We start from the raw sequence: 13,708 nt of genomic DNA, 5'->3' as shown, positions 1-13,708 counted from the left end.
TTCATTGTTCTGTCTTGAGCTAAAAACTGCTTAGTTCCGAACATTTTCTGCCAAAACAAAAACATTAGTACATATGCCATTTTGTTAGTCAATTCTCTTTTTTCCTATGGATACTTCTAACGAGTAGCAACAAAATATTACCAAAAAAACCTGTTATGAGAATAGAATTCCCATTCAAATCCCACAAGCACAGTCAGACAGAATGACCCTCTGGACCCTCCAAGTGTCCCTATTTTCCAGCGGCTATCCCAGATTTACAGAAGCCATCCTGGTTTCTGATTTGATCCCAGATAATTCCACTGTTCCTTAGGATGTCCCTATTTTCACCGGAGAAATGATGAAGGGTATGGAGTTTTGCAGCCCCCAAGACAAGGAGATAAGTCACTATACAACCTTTAAAAGACATCTGAATGCAGCCTTATAGAGGGACGTTTTTTAATGTTTAATGTTTTGTTATGTTTTCATATATGTTGGAAGCTGCCCAGAGTGGCTGGGGCAACAGAGTCAGATGGTTAGATGAACCGATTCAGATGGTCAGATGAACACTAGTTAGGTAGGAGCCCAAATATGCAAAAAAACATGAGTTATGCAAACATAGCCTCTAAGGGCATTGGTTTCTTTATTTTATTTTATTTTATAATATTTTTATTATTATTTTCCATTTTTAACATTATTATAACATCTTATTTCCTTTTACTAATTCATAGCTCCACCAAACCACTCGGCTTCCCTCCCTCCCGTTATCTAGTTTTTGTATAACTACATCATATTTCCACACATTTATACCATCTCAATCCTTGACTTTTTTCTTGGTTATTTTAGTCTTAAAGCACAAGTAGAAAGTTCCTTCCAATGAGCGTTGTGAGATTTATCGCAGTCTTGCAAGTGTCTTTACATGTTTACAATAACTGGCTATATATTGAATAAATTTACTCTAATCTCTCTGGAACGCTTTGTCACTCAGGTTTCAGATTTTGCTGGTCAGCTTTGGTAATTCCGCATAGTCTATCATCTTCGTTGATTTCTAGACTTTTGGCGTCCTTCTAAAGTGGTTCAGGAACAAGCTAGATTATAATGGTTCCCACAACATGAATACTATTTCAGTAGGAGCCCAAATATACAAAGGACATGAGTTATGCAAACATTTTGCCAAATGTCCAGTAGCTAAATAGATGTGCTTGAAATCATTCAATTCCCCAGTAGTTTCAGCAAAAGTGTCTTACTGCTCTATTGTATGCCTAGTGACTTAATTTAGTGTCATGTCTCCTGACTTGACCCTAGGCTAAAAATACAAGAGGTAGCTATTCCTCCAATCTGAAAATGACAGGAGTGTAGCATGGCAACCAAGGGTGACTATAACATGGGCAGAAAACTGACCATGCTCCAATGTTGTTTTATGGATTACAGAGCTAAAAGCAGCAGGGTGGAAGAGATAGACAACACAGAAGACCCAAGCAAACAGCCTCCAACATGATCAGTGAGTTTCTCTGAGCCCTAAAAATGGGTGCATGTGCCTGTAATTTGATCAGCATGGCTCTCTTCCCCTACAGCCATTCCTTGTTCGTAAGGAAGTAAGTCAGAAAGAAAAAGAGAGAGAGAGAGAGAGAGAGAGAGAGAGAGAGAGAGAGAGAGAGAGGACGGGATTTCAGGAAAAAGGGCTTTGGCAATCCCACCTGCCATTGAACCCCGTAGGTTTTGATTCTACTTGATTTTGGCTTTAAGCAAGATCCCTGGAGCATAGGCTTACTGTACTGTAAAGAAAGCAATACTGTAATAAATACATTCCCATGTAACTGCTCAGCATTACAGTGGTACCTCTGGTTACGTACTTAATTTGTTCCAGAGGTCCGTTCTTAACCTGAAACTGTTCTTAACCTGAAGCACCACTTTAGCTAATGGGGCCTCCTGCTGCTGCTGCGCCGCCGCCGCCACACAATTTCTGTTCTCATCCTGAAGCAAAGTTCTTAACCCAAGGTACTATTTCTGGGTTAGGGTTAGCATATGTAACCTGAAGTGTATGTAACCCAAAGTACCACTGTATTGCTTTAAAGGCAACTGAGTTATCCACAGGTGTGATCTGCCACCATACTGACAAGATTCTCATGACAATTTTATTAGGAACGGTAGAGAATGGCGCCAAATTCTTTAATATGGGCACTGGATGCAAACAGTATCCACGAGTATAGAGCACCAACAGCTTTCTTTTTCAGCGCACAGCAGAAACTGGAACCCATGACACATATAGCAAGGGAGAAAAGCCAGCCCCTCATTCTTTTTACCCCCAAAAAGTTCTGGCACAGAAGAGCCAAAGCGACACTGTGCTATCAAGTTGCAGCATTGGCTAGCTTGAGCTTTATAGATGTCCAAGAGCATTAAGAATGGCCTCAGGTAAAATGAAACAGACATCCCCAAATACTGTACTCAGCTACATCCTGCAATATTTGCATTCTGTTGTTTGAACAAATATTTTGCCCGAAATACATACTTTGAGCTTAGGTTCAGGAACCATTGCAAGTTTGGTCAAAGCCGTGTTGGTCAAGTACTTTACAATGACTACTGGTGCCAATGCAAAGAACATCTTGATCTTCTTGGCTAGGTGTGGCATGGTTGAAAATGCAATGAATGCTGTGGGGTGGGGGGAAAGGAGAGAAATGAATTGAGTTAGCAGTGCAGTCTTGAAAAAAACCCAATAACAAAATCTTAAACCGAATTTTTGCATAATGCAAAAATAATCAAGTACACAATGTTGTATGTCCTGTGGGGGACCATTTATGGCCATTTTTCAAGTCAAAATGAACTGTTATTTATTCATAATTAAATCTGAAGTTTGCTTTTAAATTCAAAATCACTTGCAATATTAGTGAAATAAACCACAACAGCAATAATTATAGCTAGAACTGAGGATGAGCAAATCTCAAGTTGAGTTCTCCATGTTTCCACAGCAATTTGTTAAGTGCTTATGAAAATCATTTGTATCATTTGAAAATCAATTGTATTACTGTGTGCATAATTTGCCTGCAATCTTACCTAGTACCCACAGTTTTGCAAAGCACTTTTCCCAAAAATAATGCTTTTGTATGCTATTTCCACTCATGCATTTTTACCCTAGTTTATACATTTTTGTACACATTTCTTGGATGCAGAAGTTCATTTCAAAATCTGGAGAAGTGTGAATTTGGAAGGATGGTTGTGTTTCACCTCACATATTGTTTGGCAAAGTGTTAATGAAGTGGAATAGGAGCATGAAATCACAGTGAAAAACTGACAGAATAGAAAGGCTTGAAGCTTAAAAGAGAAGCAGCAAACCAGAACTCTCTAGGAATTAGGGTTGCCAGGACTCTAGGGCTGACCTAGTCTCCAGGTTTGCCTGGTCCCCTCCAGGAGGATTGCAAGCTTCAGCTCAGCAAGAGCTGGCTGTAAATTGTAACATTGACTCTCTTCCCTCCTTCATTCCTACCCTCTCCTCATTAACCTCCATCTCCAGGGCTTTGTGGTGGGAAGGAGTGCAGAGGAAGAAAAGGAACTGGGCTGGGCTCTAGAGGAGGAAAGTCTTTAGAGTGTGCATGTGTGGTTGACACAAGGTGTATTGCTGCAGAGCACATGAAGAGTAACAGCCATAGCTGAGACTTCCTGCCTCCCCCCATGCAAAAAATCCCCCAAACAATTCTTGGATGGCTCTCAAATAAGTCAGAGGAGGCAAAGACAAAAATTAACAGAAGTGGAGACTAGAGAGTCTTGACCAGGAGTTGTCAACTTGCTCCCTACCGCCCACTAGTGGGCATTTCAAGATTCTAGGTGGGCGGTAGGGGGTTCTACGGCACAAGCTGAATCCTCCTTCCATCGAGCACTGGTGGGTGGTAAGGAAATTTTACCATCAAGAAAGATGCATTAGTGGGCGGCAAGTATAAAAAGGTTGACTACCCCTGTTCTAGACTAAAGGATGTGTTTATTATTTAGTTTATTTTAATAAAGCACCCCTTCATGGATCCCTGCCTTGCCGTGGCGAAGGGGCTTGAATAACTCAGAGAAGCTATGAACTATGCCAAGCAGGGCACCCAAGATGGACAGGTCATAGTGGAGAGTTTTGACCAAACGTGATCCACCTGGAGGAGGAACCGGCAAGCCACTCCAGTATTTTCCCAAGAAAACTCCATGGACAAAGACAAAAGGCATATAAAAGTTATGACGCTGGAAGATGAGCCCCTCGGGTCAGAAGGCATCCAACATGTTACTGAGGAAGAGCGGAGGACAAGTACAAGTAGATTCAGAGCTGATGAAGCGGCTGGGCCAAAGCCGAAAGGACGCTCAGTTGCGGATATGCCTGGAAGCGAAAGGAAAGTCCAATGCTGTAAAGAAAAATATTGCATAGGAACCTGGAATGTAAGAACCATGAACCTAGGTAAGTTGGATGTGGTCAAAAATAAGATGGCAAGAATAAATATTGACATCCTGGGCATCAATGAACTAAAATGGACGGGAATGGGCGAATTCAGTTCGGATGACCATCATATCTACTACTGTGGGCAAGAATCCCGTAAAAGAAATGGAGTGTCCCTCATAGTCAACAAAAGAGTGGCAAAAGCTGTATTGGGATGCAATCTCAAAAATGATAGAATGATCTCGATACGAATCCAAGGCAGACCTTTTAACATCACAGTAATCCAAGTGATGACGCGGGTGGCGCTGTGGGACGCGGGTGGCGCTGTGGGTAAAAGCCTCAGCGCCTAGGGCTTGCCGATCGAAAGGTCGGCGGTTCGAATCCCCGCGGCGGGGTGCGCTCCCGCTGCTCGGTCCCAGCGCCTGCCAACCTAGCAGTTCGAAAGCACCCCTGGGTGCAAGTAGATAAATAGGTACCGCTTACCAGCGGGAAGGTAAACGGCGTTCCGTGTGCTGTGCTGGCTCGCCAGATGCAGCTTTGTCACCCTGGCCACGTGACCCGGAAGTGTCTCCGGACAGCGCTGGCCCACGGCCGATAGAGTGAGATGGGCGCACAAACCCCAGAGTCTGTCAAGACTGGCCCGTTCGGGCAGGGGTACCTTTACCTTTACCTTTAATCCAAGTTTATGCACCAACCACTGGTGCTGAAGAAACTGAAATTGACCAGTTCTATGAAGACTTACAACACCTTCTAGAAATGACACCAAAGAAGGATGTTCTTCTCATTATAGGGGATTGGAATGCTAAAGTAGGGAATCAAGAGATAAAAGGAACAACTGGCAAGTTTGCCCTTGGAGTTCAAAACGAAGCAGGGCAAAGGCTAATAGAGTTCTGCCAAGAGAACAAGCTGGTCATCACAAACACTCCAACAACACAACAACACAAAAGACGGCTCTACACATGGACATCACCAGATGGGCAGCATCGAAATGAGATTGATTATATTTAATGCAGCCAAAGATGGAGAAGCTCTATACAGTCAGCAAAAACAAGACCTGGAGCGGACTGTGGCTCAGATCATCAGCTTCTTATAGCAAAATTGAAACTTAAACTTAAGAAAGTAGGAAAAAACACTGGGCAGGTGAGATACAATCTAAATAAAATCCCTTATGAATACACAGTGGAAGTGAGGAACAGGTTTAAGGATTTAGATTTAGTGGACAGAGTGCCTGAAGAACTATGGATGGAGGCTCGCAAGATTATACTGGAGGTAGCAACGAAAACCATCCCAATGAAAAGGAAATGCAAGAAAGCAAAGTGGCTGTTCAACGAGGCCTTACAAATAATGGGGGAGAGAAGGCAAGCAAAATGCGAGGGAGATAGTGAAAGATACAGGAAATTGAATGCAGATTTCCAAAAAACAGCAAGGAGAGACAAGAAGGCCTTCGTAAATGAGCAATGCAAAGAAATAGAGGAAAACAATAGAATGGGAAGAACCAGAGATCTGTTCAAGAAAATTGGAGATATAAAAGGAACATTTCATACAAAGATTACTATAATAAAGGACAAAAGTGGTAAGGACCTAACCGAAGCAGAAGACATCAAGAAGACGTGGCAAGAATACACAGAGGAATTATACCAGAAAGATATGGATGGCTCGTACACCCCAGGTAGTGTGGTTGCTGACCTTGAGCCAGACATCCTGGAGAGTGAAGTCAAATGGGCCTTGGAAAGCACTGCAAATAACAAGGCCAGTGGGAGTGATGGTATTCCAGCTGAACTATTTAAAATTTTAAAAGATGATGCTGTTAAGGTGCTACACTCAATATGCCAGCAAGTTTGGAAAACTCAGCAGTGGCCAGAGGATTGGAGAAGATCAGTCTACATCCCGATCCCAAAGAAGGGCAGTGCCAAAGAATGCTCCAACAACCGCACAATTGCACTCATTTCACACGCTAGCAAGTTTATGCTTAAAATTCTATAAGGAAGGCTCAAGCAGTATGTGGACCGAGAACTCCCAGAAGTGCAAGCTGGATTTAGAAGAGGCAGAGGAACCAGAGACCAAATTGCAAACAGGCGCTGGATTATGGAGAAAGCTAGAGAGTTCCAGAAAGACATCTACTTCTGCTTCATTGACTATGCAAAAGCCTTTGACTGTGTTGACCACAGCAAACTATGGCAAGTTCTTAAAGAAATGGGAGTGCCTGATCACCTCATCTGTCTCCTGAGAAATCTCTATGTGGGACAAGAAGCTACAGTTAGAACTGGATATGGAACAACTGATTGGTTCAAAATTGGGAAAGGAGTATGACAAGGCTGCATATTGTGTCCCTGCTTATTTAATTTATATGCAGAATTCATCATACGAAAGGCTGGGCTGGATGAATGCCTAGCCGGAATTAAGATTGCCGGAAGAAATATCAACAACCTCAGATATGCTGATGACACAACCTTGATGGCAGAAAGTGAGGAGGAATTAAAGAACCTTTTAATGAGGGTGAAAGAGAAGAGCGCAAAATATGGTTTGAAGCTCAACATCAAAAAAACAAAACGAAGATCATGGCCATTTAGCCATTTCATCAAAACTGCAAAGAAAAAGGAACAGCCTATGTTTAACAGACACGTATATGCAGTGGGATCTACATTGTGAAAGCCTAAAATGCCCTGTTCTCCTCCCAGTTCAATACAAGAAGAGGCTTGGATCTGGCAGATCAGAGATCATCTCCTCCATGGATCCATCAAGTCACCAAGTCTATGAACATTTGTGAAACAGTTATCTGAATTAAGCCATGACTCATCTTCCTTATATATTTCCATTTTCACTGTTCACTAGCAAGCAGGGCCACACTATGAGCTGATCACTGCAAACTGAAAATGCCCACCAGACAGTTAAGAGCAACCATGTGGCTGCAACGGGGAAAGCAAAAACATTTTGAAAAAGTCAGTTTCAGGAGGAACAGTACTTATGCTGTGGGCAGGAGAGGACTCTGCTTTCCCTCCAACCCATGTCTGTCTGAGGAGCTTCAAATTCCAGCAGAGATTCAGAAGGACCAATATTGAGTCTCTCCAGATCAAGTCTAATTGCACCTTAAGTTAAGCTGATCTGCTATCATCTATTCTATGGAGTTCACCAAGGCCACATTTCACCAAGGCCATATTTTCCTCAGGAACAAACAAATTGTTTGTTTGTTTAAAGGGACAACTACCAATTTTACTTACTTGGAAATGTATTTCTATATCTCCATATCATATATTATAAGAGGAGGTGGAAAAACATGGCTCCACTAGGAAGAGCATGACTAATTAAAGTTTTCCCCAAAGGGTGAACTAGGAACCAGAAACAATAAATTAGGTTTAGAAAGCTCACTCTACCTGAATAGCCAGAATTCTTGATGCTTCTCAGTATAGTTGATGTGTTTGTTGGACCAAGTGTTACCTCTGCTGTTTCCAAGCCAAACATCATAACCAGCATCAGCCAATATAAAGCCCAGGCTGTTGTAGTCCATATTAAACACCCAGTTACTGCTAGAACCAAACAAGCCATGCTGCAAGAACGCTGCGGGCCTGGGACCTGAAGAGGAAGAGGAAGAAGAAGAAGAAGAATTTATACCCAGCCCATCTGGCTGGTTTTCCCCAGCCTCATTGGGAGGCTCCCAACACAATTAAAACAACAATAAAACATGAGACATTAAAAACTTCCCTAAACAGGGCTGCCTTCAGATGTCTTCTAAAAGTCATTTATTTCCTTGGCATCTGATGGGAGGGCATTCCACAGGGTGGGTGCCACTACTAAGAAGGCCCTCTGCCTAGTTCCTTATTTTAAACATAGTTACAATATGTAATTTCAGTGTCTCCATCCAATAAGATGCAGCCTTACCTGGCCAAGCTCTCCTCACTTGGCACCTCTTCTCTCCTTCCCAATAATCACCAGTGACAGTGGTGTTAAGAAGCCAGGAGAGTAACGATGCCCCACATGTGTGGCCTCACTGGCCACTGGTGTGTATCACCAACTATAAACTTGGGACGCAGAGCAGGCCAGCAATTTCACATGTCTGGAATTTGAGTCTGGAATGAGTATCTTCTAAATGCAATATGGAAAGCAAGGCAGAGGCATTTGGGGGCACAGCTCACCAGACCCTGCAGATCTGAATTCATTTAAAGTAGCTAGGTGTTTCCTTACCACCTCTTTTCCTATCTTGGGCTGTAGCTCCATCCTTACATCATTTAATACGTCATCACCAGGTCGGGGATCACTTTCCTTGTGAGTTAGAGATAGAGGCAAAGGGACTTCCAGTTCAGCATGAATGGCGGATGGAATATGGTTAACAGCAGAAATATTAATATATTAAAATATAATTATGGAAAAATATGGAAAAAATAAAAAGAAATGTAGAAATCTGTTTTGTTGTTCTTTTAAAATAATTTTTATTAAGTTTCCATATTACCAAATTAAACACATCAAACCAATTAATCCCAATTATAACAATACATATCATATAATCCAATTGTTTTCCAAATTATAAATTTTTGTGGGGGGGTACCCATGCTTTTTGATCGGCAGGAGTCCAATCCTCGAATATATCTGCTGCTCTCATATTAAGAATGATATTTTCAGTCCCCTCTTCTCAATCCTTGTCATTACTCATTTTCCTTTTCATTCACCTCCGAGTTGCTCCGCAAGTGGGATGAAAAAAACAGTCTTATTTATATTTCTGTGTGGACTTTGTACTGCTCTCTCATAAATCACTCTCATCCAATAGTCCAGGCGCTTCTGCTCGAGCAAGCAATCGCCATCTTGTCATTCCAATGAAATACAGTCTAAAAGCTCGCTCGTTAACTTTCCTGACCTGTTGCATCGTAAATTAGTCTTTTCCAGGAGGGCTGCCCCTTCCAGTTCACAATCGCATTCAAATAATAAATCTTCGGCTCGCCTTCCCCAAGACCAATCCGCCTGCAACAAGGTCTTTCTTTCCGTATCAAATCTCCATTCTGGCTGCGTCACAAGAGAGCCCTTCTTCTTTCCAAATCCTTCACAGAGTACAGCCTTTAAATTCACATTGTTCCCACACAGTTCTTTTTTAATCCCATTTGCCAATTAGTTGTTGTGACGGATCTTCTAATAGGGAGGGTTATTAGGTAATCACATGAAAGACAAGAAATAAAAAGTCATCCCCCCCCCTTTCCGTCTGATGCATTCCACATACCAGCATGTCTGTAGTACTTTGATGTAATCTTCCGTCTCAGTCTTCTTCATTTCGGTGGTAAAATTATTAGCAGATAAAAAACTCCTGCCTCTCTCGAAGCATGTGTGTTATCTTTCTCCAATTTTTTTCCTTTTAAGTAATGCAACTAGTTTCGCTCCTGGAAGCAGCTTCGGAGGAGTTCCAAGACCCACTGAGGGTTGTGCACCCAGTGCCTCACCCCCTCCTTCTTCCGAACTCGGGGGCGATTTATGCCAACTGCGGGTGAAAACTGCATCTCTCCCCCCTGGAGAGATGAGGGAGACTGATTTACTCCCCATAATCAGCCTCTAATTACCTCGTGCAAGCTGGATAGATGTTATTATCCACCATCTTCCAAGGCGCCCCTAGCGGCCCCTAAGAAATTTAGAAATCTGGGGAAGAATGAATTTATCTTTACTAGGAAGGAAAGGGGTAGTTAAGATGAATTGTAATGGCTTGGCTCTCCCACAGAAGCGAGACACCGGTAGCAATTATCTCAGGTTTATTGCTCAAACACATAAATCACTCTGGAGCTCCTTCACTCTGTGTCTGACTCCAAGTTCTCAGTTGCCGAGTCTAAACTCCACCCCTTCCTCTTCTTCCAATAGGTGAAAAAACCCTTTCACTTCCGCTCTTTTTCCCTCCTCTCACTGAACTTTTCGCGCCTTCGAGTTTTTGGGCTGGCTATTCCTGGCCTCTCTCCATCTGTTTCTGAGCTAAGATTGGTATTTTGTTTATCCCTGCTCTGGCTCTCCCTTCCTTGGTCACTATGCTCAGGGATCAGATTACCATTGCTATCTGCTGGCTGCTCTCTGTTCTCTGAAGCCATGCCGCTAGGCTGCCCTCCTCCCTCTCACATTCCAGCTCACATTCCCGTGTCCTTATCTCTCTTTGTCTGTTCTCATTTCCAGCCTCTGTCAGCTCCAGAACGAAGCTGACATGAATGTATTGCCAAAAAAATTATTTTTATTTCAATCAATCCTAGTGATAAGTAATGTGAATTGCTTTAAAGAGTGGCAGAGACATACTTCAAGATTCATTTGGAGAGGCAAGAAGCCAAGAATAAAATATAAATTATTAACAGACCTTAAAGAAAGAGGAGGCTTCTCACTACCGATATAAAATTATACTATGAAGCATCTTGTTTGTGTTGGATACAGGATTGGATAACATTAAAGAATGTAGGCTTATTAACAGAAGGCCAAGCTACATAGAAGCTTCCAGAACCACATAATAAGAAAGGCAATTTTTCAGGTTTGGGGGAAATATAAAGATCTATTAGAACAAAAAACACCATGGTGGCTTTTGCCACTGGAAGCAATAGCATTCAAAAAAATAAACCCAACTGGGCAACATATAGAGAGCTGTTAATGGAAGTGGATAATAAATTAAAATTAAAGGAATATAATGAAATAAAAGAAGAGGTAACAGATTGGTTACAATATTTTCAATTAAATGAAACATTTAAAAGAAATAAAAAGAAAGGATTTGCATATTAAATTTCAAAATTCCAGAGAAAAATAATAGAAAGTGAATATAAATAACTATAAAAAATGTATAATATTTTGTTGGAATGGGAAACAAAGGACGAAGAGGTCAAAAGTGTAATGATAAAAAGGGCAAAAGATGTGGGACATAATATACAGATGACAGATTGGGAAAGATTATGGAAAAATGATATAAAATTCACAGCATGTACGGCTCTTAAAGAGAATTATATGAAAATGAGGTACAGATGGTATCTAACTCTAGTTAAATTATAAAAAATGCATAAGACAAAAGATCATAAGTGCTGGAAGTATAAAGAAGTAGAAGGCACTTTTTACCATATGTGGTGGCAATGTAAGGTTATAATAAGTTTCTGGGAAAAGATTTATAATGAATTGGGGGGGAAATGTTAAAAATAACATTTGATAAAAAGCCAGAAGCCTTTTTAATACGAATAACTGGAATAGATATACCAAAAGAATATAAAAACTTGTTTATGTATGCAACAACAGCTGCCCGGATATTGATAGCTCAACATTGGAAAGAACAAGTGCCAACCAAAGAAGATTGGCAATTTAAATTAATGGAATATGCTGAAATGGCTAAATTAACTGGAAGGAAGTCTAAGAAATCAAGAAGACCACAAATATAAAAAAATTGGGAAATGTTTACTGCATATTTACAAAGGCATTGTAAAAGAAGTTAATATAATAGCAGGCTTTTAAAAACACTTGTAATATTAAGAATGTTTAAAATTGGAAATTTTAATAAATTTAATAAATTATAGACATGTATAATATAAGATTATATAAAATAACCAGGAGAGGAAATGGAGGGAAGTCAGGGGATCTGTGTAATCCCAAAATATGAATTTAATATGGTGTGAAGATGTTTTATTTTCTATTTTCTATTTCTATTTTTTATTTTATTGAAGTTGTTTGTTATGGTTTATATGATGATAATGTTTAAATGTGAAAATTAATTTTAAAATATTATAAAAAGGAAAAGGAAGACAGAGGCAAAGCAGTTCTGCCTTTTCTCTGTCACCCAATAGCATATCTCCATATTCTCCATGCAGAGGACCTAATAGCTCAAGAAAGGACTAAAATGTGTTTAACCTACAGTAGATATTAGGCATATTAGGCAACTGGGCATATAAAACGACCCCCAACTTTTGCTGTTCAATTTTAGAGTTTTAGAGTTATAGAGTTTGAGCACTGCCAGGGGCAGAGCGCACACCACTCCGCTGCCTCTGACGTTGCAGCAGCAGAATCAGCAGCCCGAGGTGAAGCGTTTGGCAGGCGGGAAGGTGAGTGCCACACTCGGAAGGGCTTTCCGCATCCCCTTCTGTGGGGAGGGAGGAGGAGTGGCGGCAGAAGGGGCTCCTCTGCTCACCAGCTCCCTCTCCTTTCCAATGCGTATAACCGGCGTATAAGACGACCCCCGACTTTCGGGGTGATTTTCCAGGGATAAAAGATCACCTTGTATGCCGGAACATATGGTAATCTATGGCCTTTTTTGGAATTTTTTAGAAAAAATAGGACCAAAACATATAATTAATATAATCATATTAATAATCACCCATAACCAAACAGATTGTTGAGGTTTTCTTGCAATAAGTAAACAAATTCCAAAGCAACAACTTACCATTTTTTAAATAATAATTTTAAATGTCCTCATAGTATTTTCATGTATACATAATAAATACCTCAAAAAACACACTCACCTGATTCCCAGTTATTTCTTTTCCCATGAGGAATTCTGTTAATACTCAGGATACACCCATCATCTGTCACCACTTCATATGTCTCACTGGGATATCCTCTGAAGGAAATAATTTCACCCTTGGCGGAAAGGGAGAAAAGAGAAGGCAAGGTGTGGCTGGGAGTGTAAAACTCCTGGACACTTCTTTTCCACAGAAGACTACATCTTTAATAGTAATGTATCCCAAACTCCACCCAATCCTCTTGGACCACTTGAAAAATGCTGAAGGTTTTTGTGGACCACTTAATGATTTTTCTTCATGCTGTTGAGCAACAATAATGCATAGGGCAAGATGCTAAACTTGCTACTGCTGATACCTAAATGAAGCCCAAAGAGCACTGGGGTTACATGAAGCAGATGTTTGGAGATAGTTTGAGAATGCTTAAAAAACTAAAACAAAAAAGTGCTGCAAGCTGCCCTGAGCAATGATGCATTGTGAGGGCAGGGTACATACTTCAAAATCATCATCATCATCATTTTCTTGCCCCTGCAATCCCAGCATTCCATGAAAAACAAATTTCAGGTATGTGGAATATAGCACAATTAAGCAGCACTAATAACAAAAAATGCCTTGAGTTAAGCAAATAAAAGAATAAAAGATAGGTGGCTTACAACATCCTTAGTAGCTTCTGGGTGTACAGTTCTTCTTTTCATAAATATTCCTGAAGTAACAAGGGCTTGGACCAATCCTGCCCCCATTATGAAGAGCCACATCCTTGATGTGCATGGAAGCAAATCCATCTTTCAGGGTAAAGAACAAGACTGGGCTCCACAAAGCTGGATTAAAAATATGTGCTTTAACCTATATCATATACTGGAGAATGAATTGGCAAATAGTGTGGCTTAAATAGGTTGCC

General features: G+C 40.9%; 1 protein-coding gene across 4 annotated transcripts in view; it reads right to left on the bottom strand.

The window, feature by feature from the left end:
* Positions 1-13,672, bottom strand: part of LOC308584734 (putative lysosomal acid lipase/cholesteryl ester hydrolase) — a 68,035-nt gene extending 54,363 nt beyond the window's left edge. Inside the window, exons 1-3 of one of the 4 annotated variants that reach the window (XM_081189745.1) lie at positions 13,464-13,672; positions 12,814-12,931; positions 7,750-7,948 (exon numbers count right to left, since the gene is read on the bottom strand). In XM_081189745.1, the coding sequence (XP_081045871.1) occupies positions 7,750-7,948; positions 12,814-12,931; positions 13,464-13,592 (446 nt within the window). In that variant the 5' untranslated portion in view covers positions 13,593-13,672. The remainder of the gene's footprint in view (positions 1-7,749; positions 7,949-12,813; positions 12,932-13,463) is intronic. The other 3 variants (XM_081189742.1, XM_081189744.1, XM_081189743.1) reach the window with 3 other exon arrangements.
* Positions 13,673-13,708: the final 36 nt, after the last annotated feature.

This window comes from Podarcis bocagei, assembly GCF_964188305.1.
Source record: "Podarcis bocagei genome assembly, chromosome: 4".
In the NCBI taxonomy this organism is placed as follows: Eukaryota; Metazoa; Chordata; class Lepidosauria; order Squamata; family Lacertidae; genus Podarcis; species Podarcis bocagei.
This window is presented reverse-complemented; position numbering and strand designations above follow the sequence as displayed.